General features: G+C 39.4%; 1 protein-coding gene across 1 annotated transcript; it reads left to right on the top strand.

Moving 5' to 3' along the window:
* Positions 1-588: 588 nt before the first annotated feature.
* LOC146557385 (solute carrier family 35 member F5-like) lies at positions 589-16706 on the top strand. Its single transcript, XM_085249830.1, has 16 exons — positions 589-731; positions 3338-3442; positions 3858-4028; positions 4301-4450; positions 5538-5600; positions 5689-5770; positions 7244-7434; positions 7550-7631; positions 7737-7824; positions 9529-9593; positions 9715-9819; positions 9914-10073; positions 10225-10315; positions 10583-10737; positions 11944-12044; positions 14184-16706. The coding sequence occupies exons 3-15, from the start codon at positions 3894-3896 to the stop codon at positions 12023-12025; spliced, it is 1449 nt and encodes a 482-aa protein (XP_085105956.1). The 5' UTR covers positions 589-731; positions 3338-3442; positions 3858-3893; the 3' UTR covers positions 12026-12044; positions 14184-16706.
* Positions 16707-18888: the final 2182 nt, after the last annotated feature.

Below are 18888 nucleotides of genomic sequence, written 5' to 3'. Positions count from 1 at the left end.
CACCTGCGCCACTACAACAACAGAAACCTGCTGTTCAGATAAAATTAACATTCAAGGACTCATATTCAAGGATTCAAGGATTTTCATTTTCGTCACATTTACGACACATTTACACAGATGAGGTGAAACGGAATTAAAAGCCAACAAGAATGAGAACACATCAGAGCAATTTATACAGAAACAATGAACAAAAAATATTTACAGTGTAATTCAATATAAATAACAAAATATTAAGTATAATATTGTTGTATGTATAAATTAGTAAGAAGTATGCATAATGATTGTATTTGTATAGTGCAATGACACAAATGGTTTCTCGCCTGTGGCTGAGCAGTAGAGACTACAGAGCACCACCTCTTTGAAGCTCCTATTTTTATTTGTGTTTGTAAATGATGTTTTCTCCACAGCCCGAGGTAAAATTGAATTAATTTGCCCAATTTAATTTCCAAAAAGACATTTTCAAAGGTGAAAACACCCATCTATAACAAATAACCAAGAAAATGAGAGTTTATAAATACCGTATGAAAAAACAAACATTTTCCCCTTAAGACTTCATACCCCAGAATTCCTTGCACCGTTAAGTGATGTCACCTGACAGGAGGCTGAGCTAATGTTTACAACCGCTGGGCTGGTGACTATTTTTATCGGTCAAAGCTGTGATTTTTGTCAGGATTTCCGGAGCATATGGGATGACGCTTAAATAATGGCGCAAACTAAACTCTCACATTCGGGTAAAAAAAAATCTTATTTTACTATTGTTTCTTTTTCATTTTTCAATAAAGCCAGTTAGCGCTTAGAATGCTAATAGGTAAACAAGCAGCTAAACGCAGCACACCTGCGACGGCGGTACACTGAATAAGTGGACTTCAGCCTGAGCTGTGGGCAATGAACTGGAGTAGATGTCCAGATAAGTTATAAAGTAAAGCGTCGGGACACCTGTCGACCTCCAGACTGTCAGAATTTAACAGGTAATAAATTAGCTAGCTTAAAAGCCGTGAGTGGCTAGCTTTGAGGAGGTCGTGTTTCCAGCAGCTTACCTGTTCGTACCTTAAAGAGTTACTGCCAACGCTCTTTGGATGTACTACGCGTAGCTAGCTGGCAGATAGTTGGATTTAAAGCTCAGGTAAGTGAAGACTAATGTCTTTCATTAGTAATCGTTTAAAAGTTTTCTGAAGTGTGTTTTTTAAAGTTCGGGGCATGCCCACTGACAGTTGAAAAACAAGCAGAACAAAGTTTATTTACACATAGTCTCCTACTGTCTGAAAATGGAGCCATGAGCACCATTTTACCGAAATCTATCCCTCCGTATGGTGTTTCGATGGTAGTAAAAAGCCCTGTTATAACATATGGTTCGCTTCATTTCAACACAGTGTGGATTTTATTGACCATATATGTGGTGAAATTCACATATGGTACACAACAGGTAGAATATTAAACAAAGTCTGTGTAGGTTCTCAGTCATCTTAAGTCTATCTGTTCAGTGAAGGAGACCATCACAGAGTAGCGTTGGTGGCCTGTCCACCAGCCACCTTTTAAAGCAAGAGATTCTCCATTCACAACTTGTCTAGTGCGACCTTAACGAGTCTCATAAAGTCAGGATGGGTCAACAACGTCCTCCAAGGTAACAGCCCCTCTAGTGGGTAAATGCACAGGCCTTCCTCTCAGCTTTCTGAACTCAAGTTGCCTCTCAGATGAGACTTAGTGTCTTCAGAAACTTAAGTCAAGTTGCCATCAATTTGATCACTTCAAGTTAATCAAAGTAGAGTTTCTCAGTAAAATAAAATATGACATGTGAAAGAAAATAAATTTGTGAGGTCAAAATTTGTAGTTAGATCACAAAAAGTGTTACTGGTAAGGCTTGAGTTAGATATCTGCAGGGAGTGTTTGTAGCACCTATGATGTAACGTGTAATTGGCCAATGTCATTGTTGGCATTTGTGCTTGTATCAGTGGATTACGTGTTAATTACCTTGTGTGTCCTGGTGTTGTACATGTTCTCCGGTCAATAGAAACAAACAAAATGCTTTTGTTTGTTTTTCCAAGTCTTTGAACATTCCCTGATGTCGTCCAGTATATTGAGCAGTCTCCCTCCAGGAATTTGCTGAGATTTGCGAGTCCTTATATTGATGCTATGATTATTAGTCCTTATATTGAGACAATAATTGTTAAGTGGCTGGAAATGCCCAAGAGTAATCAGTGGCACTGAACAGGCCAATAACGGTAGTTGTGTACTGCTTTGACCTGACGTGTAGTTACGTTTCTAAGAAGGTGCACCTCAGGTTACACAGTAGGTTAAAAAGAGAGTTTCAGAGACAACAAATAAGTAAAATTAGATCAACTACATCTCTAACCTCAGACTAAAACACACTCACAACAAAAAAAAAGAAGTAATAAAGCTTTCATGTCACATCGAGCTGTAGGTGAACTCTTAGTATTTAAGTTACAGTCTGCTGGACAATGCATCCATGGTTTAACTCCAAAGTTTAAGGGGTACACCGCGACATTTCATATTTTTCAAAAATTTTATTTTCTCTTAATTTGTATTTGTTATCCCTCATTTTAAAAGTGACTGGTATTTGTCTGTCGTATGATTTATTTCCCCACACCACCACTCAGTAACCCACATATGAAACAATAAGTAAATAATATAAACTAAGAATAATGATATTTCACAAAGTCTTTAAATTTGTAAAATATTAGAGAAGAGTTAAGCATTTTAATTTTGACATGATTACTGTAAAGTGCATGATAAGCATGTTAGCACGAAGACAGTAGTGAATTGTTAAAGCTCAGTGTCTGCAGACCCCTCACAAACACCCAAAGCTCATCGTTCAGCAGTTAACAGAGGCAGCGATGAGCATTCAGATATGCAGCCTTTATTTCCATCGCAGCATTTTTCTATGAGGTGTTCTTTGGGCTGGTTAACAGATGCTCACGTCCTCATCAGGAAGAGGATTTGTGTCAGAGTTTGTGGGACTGTAGCCTCAAGTTTATATTTTCCTTTTCTTCATACAGATCCATGGTCTGCTCTCTGTGCAGCGTTTAACTCTTTACCCTTTGAAAGTTGACTAGAAGCAACCCTCGAAGTTCTTTTCTGAACTGATTGGTTTGTGTCATATTTCAGACTTTTTATATAACAAAATAACTGGGTTTGAATCAAAAGTTAGTGAGGCTGGTCTCTGCCTGTGCAGCTACACAAACTATTCTAATGGTCATCAAACCTCATCTTTATTGAAATAAACTGACTTGTCAAACTCATCATTAAGGAAACAGAGGTCACCAAATATAGGGGATAGAGATAAATATGTTATCATGGACATTTGTTTGTTTTTTTGCAGGTGTTTAACTGCGAGTCTCAACTTAAACTGGCTGAAACAAAGAATCTGAGTTGACCTTCAAAGAGACTGGCTAAAATTCACAGTTTACTTATTGGCAGCGACCAGGTGGGTGTTGAAGTGGTAAAAAGATAACCTTACTCCGTTAAACATTTGGCTGCAGGCAAACTTACAGACACTAACACACTTATTGTTTGGGCAAAAGTTTTCTGAAGGTTTGTTTATGTCTTGCATTGTCTGTCTAACTTCCACTTCCAGATTAAAAGACTCCACACTAGATTAGCCACATTCAAAATTGAGGTTTTGGTTGATATGTTAGACTGAAGTCTCTCGTTGTGTGGTTTCATAACTTTTTAGATGTTTTTAGTGATTAAAATGTTGAATGGCAGCTTTTTAAACAGGTTTAGAACAGGTTCATCAGCTTTAAAGTAGAAAAAAAATCTAAGGTAAATAGTTGGGAAGTTTATAGTTGGTCAACCTCGGAGCTCACAGTCTTCTGTCTGTCTTCTGATGTTGTCATCAGCCAGGCAGTTTCTGAATTTCTCCTCTCACCGTCCCGATGGAGTGGGTGTTCATCATGAACCGGATGAGCTCTCAGGGTAGCTCTGCAGCCCAGCGGAGACGGATGGCTCTGGGGGTGGTGATACTCCTGCTGGTGGATGTTATCTGGGTCGCCTCCTCCGAGCTGACCTCAGTAAGTCTGATCTCCATGCCTGTGATGTTGGAGCCAAACACTGAAAAGGCTTAATAAAACGGTGACCATGTTTAATGTGACCCAGAAAGCAGAAAAAAGCAGAATAGGCCCGCTTTAAAACGAGGCGCAGATACACCAGATGGTGCTGGAGTAACTTTACCTGACTGTGATGCTCTTCCTTCACATCTCATGAGGAAAAACTGCAGTTAAATATTTTTAAATTGTGAGTTTCAACCTTTGAAATTAAGTTTATGAAACAACTCCTTCTGCAGTACATTTTCAAGCGACAGGACTATAACAAGCCCTTCTTCAGCACCTTCGCCAAGACGTCCATGTTCGTGCTGTACCTGCTGGGCTTCCTGCTGTGGCGGCCGTGGAGGCAGCAGTGCACGGGCACCCTGAAACGCCGCCGGTCCGCCTTCGTAAGTGGACACTTTCAGCGCACATTTAAGGGCTGTTTTTCATGCTTTTACTTTTCTAATGGTGACAGGTGTCTGTTGAGCTCTTTTCTTGTTAAAACTCTCATCAGTGTAAATGTTGCTGTGCTCGCTGCTCTTCATCGTAACACGAGTCAGTGAGGCAAACATTCTGCTCAGGGGGAACTGACCCTTTGAACATGTTTATTCAGGGGGTGAGTTCCGCCTGTATGTTTGTAGAGTAGGGGTTTATAAAAAACAGAATTGTACTTATTTTTAACTTTATTTGACCAGGACGCCCTTTTAGATTTAAATCTCTCTGTAAACTGAGACCTGCTTGGCAAGCTCATATGACTGTGTCAGACAACGCAAACAGACAGGAGGCAAAATAAAGGCTTAGGAACATCAACATAAGTCTTTATAAGAGCTTTAAACTCTTCCAGGGAGACACCCAACTTTGTTGATGCAATAACTCGAGAAGGAGGTTACGTAGGGGTTTCAAATTGATACCACAGGTGCTTCTACTACAAATCTCAGACAATTCTCAGTGACTTCAACCTCGAGGTCAGGGTCAGAGGTCAGTTTTTCTGAAAATCTTGTGAGGTGAGCTGAGGCGTAGCATTGGATTTCGCCAGTATTTTTCTTTCATGTTTACCTCAGAAAGCAGCACAAAAAGTTTAGCATTTCACAAAGGAAAAGATCAGAAAATACAGGCAAGACCCCCTGCGTCTGCTCCCTTGTGGGCTCATCACAGTAAACCTTCAGCCTCCATTTCACTCTATCCCTCGGATTCTCCTCTGACATGCCAACCCTCTGCATGTCCTCCTCCATCACATCCATGAATCTTCTCTGTGGTTGTCCTTGTTTCAACTCTTTTGTCCATTATATCCACTGTCTGCTGCAAACCTGCCAAATGCTCTATGCTCTAACTTTATCTCCATTTATGTTTGTCATTCTTTGTGTTCATGAACAAAAATGACGATAATTAACTAAAAGTTATAGAATGATATAATTTTCCTGTTACGAAGCTGAAGATCAGTCTGACATCTTCTGCTTTTGACTTCTTTGATGTTTGATTTGCACCTTTCTGCAGTTTGCTGATGCTGAAGCCTACTTCACACCCTGCACCACTGACTCCACTGTGAACAACTGTCTGGTACGTAGTTTATTACTGCAGGTGTACTGCACACGAGTAAATCTTCCTGCACTTGTACCTAAGCTGGCTTTCTGTCACACCTTTGCAGAGTGAGCCTCTGTACGTCCCTGTGAAGTTCCAGGACATCCCCACCGAGCACTCGAGCTGTTTAATGGGAGACTGTGAATCCTGTGAGTACTGATGTTTGTGTCATTCATTAAAAATGCATCCCTGCTTCTGAAGCTTTCACCCAGACGTGACTGATTAGGAGTTAAAACTTCTGACCAACAGAGGGCAGTGCTGAGCTGTGCAAATATAAGAAAACGTTGTGTCCCTCAGACCTTTGCTTTCAGTGACTAACAAAACTAAATTATGCTCAAATTGTCTATTTGATAGAGCAGTTAAGAAACAATGATTTTTTTTTTTTTTTTTTTTATGCTCGCCTTCACAAACGAATGAAGATGAGCATAAAAAGCAATCATGTGTCTTAACTGCTGTGATGGGAAGCTGTGACAAGGTAAACGGTGATGGTTTTTTTGGTGTTTCTACTGAGATTTCGTTTCCTGTGTTTATGTTTGTGGCACCTGAAGCTGGAAGTGATGTTTTTTATGAAATTAAAACATTCTGGGAAGCGCTCAGAGCGACGTGTGAGGAGATAATTTTGAAGAATCCAGAGGGAATCCAGGGTGATTAAAAATAAATATTAATGAACCTTGAATGATTAAATGCCAAAAAGATGACAGGATTGTTTTGGAAATAAACTCAAACACCATGTTACACATTGAATGAGACAAATTTTGTCAAACTTTGAAAAGAAAAAAACCTCACACATAAAATTAGCATAAAAAGTAAGGCGGTTTGTTTCTTTCTTTCTTGTAACAATGTTTCTTGGTAATGAATCTCATACTGTTGGAAAGCCTGTTTATTTCTCTGCCACATTGTGGATTGAGCAGCAGAGTTAAGTATGTGGGTTGTGCTCGTGGAAAAAAAACCAAGTTCTCTGCCAATAACAAATGGCTTATTCTGCCAGTCACTTTTTTTAAAGCTACTGGTACTCCACAGCTGCCTGATTGGCTCCTGATTAGCAGAACCTTTTACTGATCTGGACATGGCCAATGCTATAGGACAACTTCATGCTGGTTTTCCACAAAACCAAGTTACAGCATTATTTGGAGTGAGCACCAGTATCTTCTCCAAATTGAGAGAGATGGGTTGAAAAGTTGGCGTTCCAGTCAGACAACACAAGAAGACCGTTTCCTCATTCTGTCAGCACGTAGGAACCAAGGGCAGTCTTTTACATGTTTGCAGTCAAGGTCTGCAGGACGATATGGCCGATGACTCTCTACCCAGACAAGCCAGGTCAGACTGCACACAGCCAGGCTCTGGTCTCATAAGGCAGCCAGGATTGCCCTTCACCATTAAGCCCATTTGCGGTGATGTCTGTAACATGTGCATTAGAACCTGAACATGTTCAGTGATGAGTCCAGATTCTGCCTACAGCAGATAGATCGTAGGGTCAAAGTGTGGAGAAGACACAGTATTATACGTATTGCTGCACCAAGAGGGTAACTGCTTTTGATGGAGGCAGCTTTAGAGCCTAACTAGGTGTGTCCAGCAGTAAACATTAAAGCCTTTAAAGATACGTCTTGTCTCTTTATTCCCAGCATCCAAAAAGCAGCGGGTGCGTTTCAGTAACATCATGGAGGTGCGCCAGCTGCCCTCCACTCAGGCCCTGGAGGCCAAGCTGTCGCGCATGTCCTACCCCGCTGCCAAGGACCACGAGGCCATGCTGCGCACCGTGGGCAAGCTGACCATCACTGACGTGGCCAAAATCAGCTTCTTCTTCTGCTTTGTGGTGAGCAGCAGTGAGAGGAGTTGGAGTTCCCGACTTTCTATCAGAGCTGGATTTATGAGGCAAATTAAACTGTGTTTTATCACAGGCCTCATCGTTGTTTTTGTTTGTCTCACAGTGGTTCCTGGCTAACCTGTCCTACCAGGAAGCTCTGTCCGACACGCAGGTTGCAATCGTCAACATTTTATCTTCCACCTCAGGTAACTCCATCACTCTCTCTCTCCGTGTACATTACAGCACTAACATCTCAAAGATGATGGATCATTGCATTAAATCGTTTCTGAATGTCTCCTTTTCCTCTTCAGGTCTGTTTACACTCATCTTGGCAGCCATATTTCCCAGCAACAGCAGCGACCGCTTCACCCTTTCCAAGCTCTTAGCCGTGGCTCTGAGGTAAGGCCGGATCACGCGGAGGGTGAGAAAAAGCATTGTGGGAGACCTCTTATTTAATTAAAAAACACCTCAGTTTCTGTCCTCTATCTATTACAAACTTACTTTGTCAATAAGAAGGCTGTAAAACTGATAAAAATACAGTTAAAAACCACCTTCCTTTTACATTTGGCCGAATGGCCCATTTGGTGGGCTGTTTGTGGCTCTCGGACCATATGTTTGAAACCACCGGGTCTAGTTCATTCAGGAGTATTTCAGATCATAAATTCAGCTCCTTTCTTATTGGGTATTGTTAACTTCATATTCCTAAGCAGCTGATTCAAAACAAATAAAAGTCATAAGCTGTCATCTCTGCTGGAGGAGATGTAGCTCTTCTTTTCTTAGCTTGTTTGTGTTTTGCACAAACCAAAACACATAGATTTCATAATCTGGTCTTCCGGCTGCACCTTTTCCATCCAGCTCTACTGGATTCATGGAAATCTTCAAGCTCTGCTTCAAATTATTTTTTCATTTTATTTTTTAAAGTTTGGCCTCTGAAGTAAAATGAATAAAATTTACTCGTTTTCACTTTCAAAAAAAAAAAAAAAATGCAGTCAGAGCTGATTTATTTATTTATTTTAAACATTCAGACTGCATTTATTTATCCAAAAAGTTCTGTTTTTTCATTTCTAGCATCGAACAACCTGCTCAACACACTTCATTCAGAGGATGCTAGTTTAGCATCACAGACACATAAACTGGCAGATTGAACAAGAACTTGGTATTTAGTATTCTTTTGTGGAACTTTTTAACCCTCTGAAGCCTAACCTGTCTCTGACGTCAGACAGGCGTTTTGCCATGTTTTTCTTCCAAGTTCTGTAACTACCGTAAAATCGGAACCTTCAAAGACGAAGACTGACTGAGCTCTACAGAAAACAGATATTTTTACAGTAGTTTTAAAAAAGAAAAAAAAAAGTTTTTGCTTTTTACTGTTATTTGCCGTGATTTGGATGTGCTGCCCTGCCTGGGATTACCGTATATATCGCTGAAAAAGCACAGAGTTGACACTTTCAGAAACTGTTGGAATTTTTGAGTGTGCAACTGGTTCAAGAGTTGCATTAATTAGACCTAAAGGTTTGACCTAAAACAGGTTAATAGACATTGATTAGACATAGAATGGTCAGGTATAAGAACTGGAGTGAATGTGAGCGAAAAGGAAGTCAATGTCGAAGGAAATGCTTTGAAAGACCTTCAGACAGCTGGAGAACTGATGCTGAAAACCATCTGGCTTCTTGGAAGTAAAATAAAAAATGAAGGGTGGTTCAAGACTTTTGCATGATACTCGATAATAATGGGTTGTTGTTGAAAATAGCAGATTTTTCACGCTCTTCACTGGCTGTGCTCTCAGATTCACTGGTTTTATTTCATAGTGTGATTTTTTTTTTTTTTTTTTTTTTTTCTCCCCTCTTTCTCAACCATCTTTGTTTCCGCTCGGTTAGAGGCAGATTGTTTTCCTTCAGAGAGACTGACTGTTTGATCCTACTGCTGATTAAACCCTGTGCTGCACCTGATTAAGAAAATCATCACATTATTCATTTCTTTCTACAGTTTTGTGTTTTTCAGAAAATCTGAGCATTGTAGCTGTGTTATATTTTCTCTCTCTGCGTTTTCTATTTTTAACATGTTCGTTTTTAATTGTGAGATTAATTCAGTGCCTCTCTTGTTTAGCATGGGAGGCGTTGCCCTCGTGAGTCTCTCCAGCATGGACATCTCGGATGGGAAAGGAGTCATCGGTCAGTGATTTCCAACTTTTTCTTTATCACAGAGGCCTCGTACAGGCATCACCTTGTTCCTAGTCTGTTGGTGTAATACAAAAAAAACACATCTAATGTAATGATTTGTATTTCTATGAAGGTTCCCTGTGGTCGCTGGCTGGGGCGATGCTCTATGCCGTCTATATCGTAATGATCAAGCGGCGAGTGGATCGGGAGGATAAGCTCGACATCCCAATGTTCTTTGGTAGGAGAAGTGTTTGTTTTAAAGGCTCAGCGGTCACCTCTGTAGTCTCACTCCATGAAGTTGTCTAAATTGGGGTGTGCTGTGCGTCTCTCAGGGTTTGTGGGTCTGTTCAACCTGCTGCTGCTGTGGCCTGGCTTCCTCCTGCTCCACTACACCGGCTTCGAGGCCTTTGAGCTCCCCAGCCAACTCGTGTGGACGTACATCCTCATAAACGGCCTCATCGGCACCGTTCTGTCAGAGTTCCTCTGGCTCTGGTGAGCTGGGTTACATTTTGTATCAGGTCACGATAGTGACACCAAATCATCAACGTTCACACTACCATGAAGGCCACGAGGAGTTGTGTTTGAATAATGTATAGCTTTCAGAGAAGTGGTGATTTTTAGTGACGAGTCTTTGTGTCCTCAGGGGCTGTTTCCTCACATCTTCTCTAATTGGGACTCTGGCATTGAGCCTCACCATCCCACTTTCCATTATGGCTGACATTTGCATGCAGAAGGTGAGAGTTTGAGATAAAATTGTACGTAATTTTGTTGGTTTTGTGTGAAATCAGCAAGAAAACTGTCAAAATTGTATCTAAATGACTCCGAATGGGTTTACTTAAAGTACTTTTATCTATTTTAACTAACTCTTTGTGATTCATTCTTATAAGGGTCCTTTAATCACAGAATAAAATGTTTAATGCATGGAAAACACTCCACACCACACCTTTAATGGCACGGATTGTGTTAAATTAGTTTCCCCTCATATGTGTGTGTGTCGACAGGTGCGTTTCTCATGGTTGTTTTTTGCCGGAGCGGTCCCTGTCTTCCTCTCCTTCTTCATCGCCACACTTTTATGTCACTACAACAACTGGGACCCAGTGCTGGTGGGGCTGAGGAGGGTTTACGCCTTCATCTGCAGGAAGCATCGCATTCAGAGGTACGAGACTATAAACATTTATCATCAGAGGGTTTTTCTTCTTTTAAGGCCTCCATTGGTGAGCCACGGTGCATGAAAAGAGGAAATGCTGCTGAAAGCCGTTCCTATCAGCAGCAACTCTGTTCATGGATTGTGACAATAATCTCAGATATGATAACAGCTAAATTAGGATTAGGAGTTATGCTCCGGGGCTGGAAAACCAAGTCAGGAAGTGTAGAAAACTGAAACTCCTCTTATAAGGTTGGCTCCGGAACACAGACTGTACGTAAAAGATGGACGTGCCCACCCAGCTTGACAGGAGCCTTTTCTCCGTCGTCATCTTAGTGCTTTGAGATGTGACAAGTTAGTGCAACCACATGCTTGATAATTTGATAGGTAGTGAGTGTAATTGTTTGGTGATTGTAAGAATGACCAAAATATATAAAACAAAAAACTTACAGGCTGGTGGAATATTGGGAAAATAAGTAAATTTGAGCAGAATTTTGCTTTTATTTGTATTTTTTTATTTTTTTTTTTGGATGAATAACCATAAATGTAATTACACTTTGACTAGAGCCAAATGCATTTTAATTTCTCAATACCGCGTTTGTTCAAACTCTTATTTAAGCAAATGAACATCAGTGAAATGAAAAAACAAAGCAAAAATAGAGCACATCATTTGAAACAAATGAGTCTTTTTGGACTTTATGGGCACAAATTGTCTGTATTATCCACTTTTATTTGTGTACAGTGAGGCTCCAAATGTAGCGGCTGTGTCATTTGTGATGCAGCTGCAAAAAGCTGCTTAATGGCTTGTGTGTTTGTAAAAGGCAGATGGAAGTTGTAGCTGTGCACACACCTGAGAGCAGGCAAAGCTAATGTACTCTGAAGCCTGTGCAGGAAGTGAGTCATCACACGCCTGGTGTTTTTAAGAAGTCAAAGCTTTTAAGTTTGTAAAAAGAAAGTGAGTTGTTGTTGTGCGTCTGTGGTGTGTGACCTATTAAAAATGGATTGACCTTCACTCTGACACACACTTTGGATAATGCAGTCCATTTGTGGCTTGCAGTCTTGCTAAGTTAAGTCTGTAATCAGCTGTACATGCTTCACTGACTAACCTCTCTGCACAGCGCTCTTCTGCTTTTTGGTTAGCGGTGATTATAATAATAATGATGGTTGTCAGGATGACGACTGTGATGATGATTGACATCCTGTTTTCTCCATCCGCAGGCTGCCAGATGACAGCGAGCAGTGTGAAAGCCTTATTCCCCTCCACACCATCTCCCCCGGCGAAGGAAGCTTCTGCTCGTGATCCGGCAGTCAAACAAAATGTAAATCCCACTCGACCTTTTCTGGTCTTGGTTTGTGCGCTGTTTACGTCTGTATTTGTGTTTGTGAAAGGCTGCTAGAGTCAATCTTAGACTGAAAGAATAACAAATCAAAAGTAGTCATTTGTGTACTCTGACTGACTGATGGTGCTGCAGGATACGGAGGACCGAAACTGTCCAAATTAAAATGTGAATAAACAAAAACAAATAAGAGACTCGCTCATTCAGCAATAGCAAAATAAATATTCCATTAAATCAGCGCAAATGTTACAAATAAATACTCTTAATATACAATTACCTATTTAATTTTCTATTTTGTACATGTAGTATATATTTTTGTATTATTTTTTCCCTTGATCCTTATTTGCTTTTTAATTAAAGCAAGTAAACTAATTTTATTTTGTCTTGCCCCTAAAGTGTTCAAAAAAATAAAAAAAACTTAAAAGTAATTTGATTAAAAACACAATTGCTTTTGAAAATTATGTTTGTCTTCTATATTTATTTAATGTTCTTTAATTTAATTTCGTATTTTCTTTGGATATTTAATTAAAATATGAATTTAATTTTCTTCTTTTAACATTTAGAATTCTTAATATAACTTATGGCCACAATTATTATTAATTAATTATGTATTGCCACAAAATGCACTAGCATAAAATATAATTCACCAGCAGTATTAATATTGTATTAAAGAGACCAAATTCAATTAAATTTAAAATTCAATTCAGTTGTGACAGATTAATAAACATATTTTGCATGTTTTGTCCTAAACTTCACTATTTTCCCCATTTAATAGAACAATTTATTCCTGGCATTTCTCTTAGATTTAAGTGTTTAAGTTAATTTTGTATTTTATTTTATTTATCGCCAATAAAAGTAAGGAACAAACTAAGGCAAAAATGTATAACAATAATCTGAAAATGGTACTGGAAGGTAGGATTTCTTTTTAGAAGAAGAAACCCTAGTATTAATTAATGTGTTGGAAATTACATAAATAGGGGAATTAAAATAAAGTTAATGAAATACAGAGGGAAATTAAAATAGTAGTAATCTGTGTCATAAATGATTTTGATAAAGATATTTTTGGAGGATTTACTGGTGTATTATTGTTCTTTTCAGACATTTATTTAGTTTGGATTTTGGCAGTTTTGGTCCTTCATAGTTACTTCTAACCTAAATTTCCTCTGCAGTGTGAAAACCGACAATGAGAAATCCAAATAGAAACGTATTGGATTTTTAGTCTCTTTTTAGCTCATTGTTTCGGTTTTCCACATTTTTTTTTTCTGTCCTCAGTGTAGTTTGAAGGCAAAGGGAATAAAAGAAAAGGAAACCATAAGGAATAGATGTTATTTCATTTCACGTCTCATCCTCAAAAACACATTATAATATGTCCACACTTTGCTTTGAGCTTGGCAGCCTAAAAAAACTTCCACTTTAATGCAAAATCCTGTGACAGGTTTGTTCCCTAAACAAGCCGATAATATTTACCAGAGTTAGCCATTTGCCTTGAACATCTGTCCGACGTCCAGCCTAAATATTTTAGATAGAAGTCACTTGTCTCTGGTCATTGCTTTAGTGGAGCTATGATTCGATTTCGCAGCAGAGCTGAGGGGATCTGACCTCAGCGTGCAGTTTCTAACAGGACTGTCACCCAATAATAAATGCTGATCTTACTATTTCATTACAGATCAAGTATCAGCTCATCATGTAACAGTGCCACAAACTCTTGTATTCTCAGACAACGCCACCTTCCAACAACACGGGCAAAGTGTTTTATATTTTACTTACTTGGATAATTTATTCAATGCAAGTATGATAATAAGGAAAAATATTCAAATAATATAAGAGGACACACAGTGTTGATCCACAAATGTAAAGGGGTCTTACAACCTGTGCAGGTGGGATATTTCAGGTAAACTACTGTAACTGATGACCTTCAAGGCGTGTTTAATCAGTGTTGCTTCAGCAGGCTGAGGTGTGATCACTGCTGGTATAAAACGTCTTCTTTTTGTCTTGTGTTTTGTTTTCTTGAAGCCTGGCAGTGAAAGCGTTTCCTATTAAAATAGGAGGTTTTTGTTATGTTGAGTTTCTGTAAGCGCACAGTTTTTGTCTCTGACAACATTTTTTTCTTCTCTCTTGCAGGGCGGCCATCGTGGATCTGGCTGAACTGACAATCGGGAAGCTTTCAGAGACATTGAACGTACCCCCAGTGCCTCCCATTACATCTTATTTATTTTCTACAGTGTTCAGATTTAGTTCTGGAAGCTCGGTTTTATCATCACGCTTCCATCCAACACTACAGACTAAAGATTTCCTCATTTTTGCTTATTTTCTGTCTAAAAGAAAGAAACGGTACGTCACTCAAGATGCAGGGCTTCATTATCAGTGATATTGCCAAATTAAACCGTTAATATGGGAGTAGACTTCCTTTTGGTCTACTGAAGGATCCTAAGAAATGACAATCTATTGGACACAAAGTGTTGTTATTATTTCCAAATGGTTCCTGTGACGCATAACTGTTGTTGAGTTGTTTTCACGACCAGAGATCTGGCAGAACTGGAAACGCTGGACACGGACGAGCTCCTGGTACCCAGCGGGGGCGGCTCGGGTAGTCAGAGCGACCTCTGTGTCTCCACTTTATAAACACTAGACAGACAACACTACAGCCGAACAGGACAGCACCACGTCTTGTTTTCTCAGTGCTGGATTCTAAACACGAGCTCCAAATGGGATAGAAAGCCTTCAAAAAAAGTTCTGCTCCTAAAAATAAAAACCCACGTCAAGTTTGGATTGAGCTCATCTCCCCTTTAAGGTCGTCTCTGAGTGAAACTCTGGACCTCTTCCAGCACCCCGACTCCTTGGACGTTCCTCCTGTTTTGATTGTTTGCATTTGATTTTGGGACAGTTTACACGGTTGTTAGATCACATCGTCCCAGGTAGGGCACAGAGTTGCATCTACAGGGTTACACACAAGGAATTCATCAACGTAGCCACGGTGATGTCACCCATTTTGAAGCCTTACCCGAGAAATCTGTCGGATACGTGTCCATGACACTGTTTTCTTCCGTCCTTTGCACGGCTTCAAGTCACACTGGGAGCGTTTAACGACTCCATAATCTTTTATTTTTAAATTTAAGCTGTTCCTGTGTCTGACTTCCTGCCCTCCTCATCAGCTTGCAGTGACTTTGAGCAGTACGGAACAGGAACTTATCAGTCTTTTGAAACACGCTGCGGGAAAACAGGAGGAATCGAAAGCCAAAGCTTTTTCGGTTATACTAGAACTTCACTCAACTGATGCATTAACTTCTTGGACCGACTGCAACTCTCAGAAAGCCTTATAATTAATGAGGTAACTGCATTAAAATGCTCCAGAAGCCTCAAACAGCACAAGAAAGGTTTGGAGGTTGCGTCCAGGGGCTCCAGTGGACAATGAAAGAACAGCAGCATTTGGCACGTTTGCCTTTACTCTTTCTCTCATCACTTTAAGTTCGTCTGTCAGGTTATTTAGTTTTTTGTTTGTTTTTTTTAAAGCTGGGGTGTTCACAGTGACACTCAGGTCGTTTAAGAGCACAATCTTCTCTCGCAGTGCCACCTACTGGCCAGGTTTGGCACCCTGGAACAAACAGGCACACTAATGGATACACAGAAGTGAAAGTACGCAGTCAGAGCTGGATACTAAAGGAGTGTTCTTGGCTTATAGTTGTGTTAGAAGAGGTCCAGTGTTTCCTGAGGAAACTACCTTGAAGGGGAGATCAACCGAAATCAAACCAGACTGGAGTCACCGAACTTTGTGATCGCCTTCGTGCAATAAAAACAGTTGTCTGCAGTTTCCTTTGTTAAAAAGGTTTGTAAATAGTGTACACAGTGAAACATGTACATGGAACTGTTTTATTTTTGACCTACAAATGACCACTAAAGATTCATATTTTATATCCGTGTCTTCTGGAACGACTGCCGCCACAGGAAGCTTTCGCTCTGCAGCCAAAACTCGCTGATATTTCACCACCTGAACTGGACTGTGTGTGATTTTATTTTACATCTTAAGTGAAGAAAAAATATTTACTGTGCTTGTGATTTTATGTGACAAGAAGGAGCCGTGTTGTTCTGTCATCAGCCTCAGTGTTGGTCATGTCAGCACTACCGATGGAATTGAGCTGCTGATGTTGTTCCCCTCATCCTTTTAAATATGTGCATCTTCATGGTGTTGTTTTTTTTTTTTTTTTTTTTTTTTTTTTTTTCCTGCACTCGTCTCTGACTGAGCGTTTCGAGTGGAGGAGGTAATAGCCGTTCTGTGAGGGTGAATTAACGAGTTGAGCACTTTAAGTGACAGAAAAATTATTGCACTTTCTGTGTTTTTTGCCAATCAGTCAGTCCCATCTTTCAGCCACGACTTCAGGTTTGAACACTGAGAGTCTATGGTTCCTGAAAAGCGTTGATTATTTCTGTCTTATCATGGTGCTCGTGGAGTGCTGATTTTCTTTCTCAGGTTCTTTGTTTTGTCTTTACTGTCTGAGCGTTATCTTTGTCTTTAAAGTGTCTTTGATGCTGAGGATGTTATACAACCTAAATGAAGGCTAACCTTATACCAACCTAAGCTCTTGAATAGTCTTATTTTGCAACTCTTGTTTTCATACTTCGGTGCACTATTAAAAAATATCTTTTAAATATCTGCATTTGAGGGTGTATTTATTCAGTTGTGTAAATTTTAACCAGATGTGACATTTTCATTGCTGACATCTTGGTTTTTTTTTTTGGGGGGGGGGGGGGGGGTTGTTTTTGTTTTTTTTGTTTTGTTTTTTGACAAGTAAACAACACACTGCACTGGTAAGGTAAAGCAGACCCTGGGTTATCTTTGACTCTTATGTGTCCATGATTTACAAAACAAGAATCATGCTGTACGAAGCATGACAGCTGTAAGTGTGAATATATACTTTTCTGATGAGTTTACTTTCCCATAGACGTCCATACAACCCAACTTCTTTATTTTTGCAGCCAGAGGAGTCGCCCCCTGCTGGACGTTACGAGTGAAAAAAAGTTTAAAAGTTGTTTTGTTTTGTTTTTTTTATTCAAAATATTTTAATGGAGAATTTGTGGATATAGTTTAGAAAGAAAAAAAGAAGACTGAAAACAAACTGTTTACAATGAATACAAAACAGAACTTTTCATGTTAAACATTGTTTTCCTCTCTTATTATTTACCAAACAAGCAAGGAAGAAAAACAAACCCAGAGGGGAGAAAAAAAGTTGTTTTTTTTATTTGACTATTGCCTGCTAAATTAGATTTTTTTTCCCTTCCTCGTTATTTATGAAACGCTGAAAAAGTTACTTTGTTACAAATGTAAATGTTTTATATTTTGGTGGAGAAAGATGGAAACGGTATACAAGGTAAAAAAAAAAAAAGTTTGTAGAGTTCTAACTAGACTAAAAGTCAATATTTGGTATAACCACCTTTTATTCTTCAGCACAGTCTGAACTGTTTAGGAAGCTTTGTTTTAATTCCTTTAACTAGTCTTCTAGTTCTCCGGGTTTCTTCAATAATGTTGAGGTCTGGACTTGGAGCCCAATCCATGACTGATAGTTTTCCACTGTTTTTCTGTCCTGGTATGCTTTTACTGCATTGGCAGAAAATACAATTTTTGTCTTTCAAACTTATCTTTTGGGTTTTTTGTAGATTTGATAAAAAAGGGGGGGGAACAAATGATATGTTTATTTTAAATTGGTTCTTTGCCAGGTTGCCTTTTATTTGTTGACACAACACTGGTTCATCCCCGAGTTAGGAGCTTTTCTTTCCACTTGAATGACTCATAGATTAGTGTTAAGGAACTTATCAAACACACACTTCTCAGAAATGATTAATTCTGGTTCTTTGGAAGCAACTTATAAAAAAAATTGGACTTTTGCACAGCACTGTGTAGAAATAGAGTGTACACATAGGTCAGAATTATTTTCATATGTGAAGATGTGAAGGGAGAAACCATCCATAGCTATAATAACATGTTTGCTTCTCTATTTTAAAATAAGAGTCTATGGGAGCCAGCCTGTATCTGACAATACTCAATCACAGCGAGAAGGTCCTCAAAGCTTTTATCTAATCCTCTTCAACCTGCCTTCATCACTTCAAGGAGTCATCCTTTTAGGGTTTCTGTTTCACTCCTATGTTTGATTGACGTTTTAAAATAAGAGTCTATGGGAGCCAGCCTCTAGTGGCCATTAGATTGACTGCAGTTCTCACCATCTGTGTTTCACTGCTAACAAAAATAAAAAGACTGTGTGTGTGTGTGTGTGTGTGTGTGTGTGTGTGAGAGAGAGAGAGAGAGAGAGAGAAGATAATGGCCGGAATGAATTGGCAAACTAAATATTTTTTCCTGAAGTTTTGTGCACATCCTGTTTGGAGTTTGCAGAGGTGATTGGGAGGAGGAAGTTCCTTTCACTCATTAGCCAGATTGGATGTAAAGGGAAATCTTCCTCATTTCTGCAGCCTGAAAAAAAACTTTGTTTCCTGTGGGTTTTTAACCCAGTCTTGGTGTTATTTAGATATTTGACCTGCTTATTTTGCACAGTGGGTTGTGAAAAACTGCTAAAAAATTATGTTCTGCACATTATCTGTAGTTTCACTCATGATTCACTTTATCCACTTTAGGAATATGAACTGTGCGTAGGCTGAAAGTCGGCCTTGTGTCTGACGTTTGGCTGCTTTTTTTTCCCTTTAAAATAATCAGCTGTTAGTTGAGTCCTTATCACGTCATGTCTGCTCTTTTTTTCCTTTAACCTCAAACAGCTGTGATGATTCCTCGCCTCATGATGCTGCTCATGATCTCAAAGTCAAACGGACAGTTTGTCGTTACTGA

This window comes from Mchenga conophoros, linkage group LG16, assembly GCF_057382185.1.
Source record: "Mchenga conophoros isolate Kocher_MC1m ecotype Shallow Benthic linkage group LG16, M_conophoros_male_GT1.1, whole genome shotgun sequence".
Lineage (NCBI taxonomy): Eukaryota > Metazoa > Chordata > Actinopteri > Cichliformes > Cichlidae > Mchenga > Mchenga conophoros.
Note: the sequence above shows the minus strand (reverse complement) of the source record. Positions and strands in the feature narration are given on the sequence as shown.

Bases quoted from the DNA above. Each gene is read 5' to 3' on its own strand.
- LOC146557385 (XM_085249830.1), top strand. From the start codon at position 3,894: ATGGAGTGGGTGTTCATCATGAACCGGATGAGCTCTCAGGGTAGCTCT. The intron at 7,632-7,736 runs GTAACTCCATCA...TTTCCTCTTCAG, and splicing joins CATTTTATCTTCCACCTCAG to GTCTGTTTACACTCATCTTG. The intron at 9,594-9,714 runs GTCAGTGATTTC...ATTTCTATGAAG, and splicing joins GGATGGGAAAGGAGTCATCG to GTTCCCTGTGGTCGCTGGCT.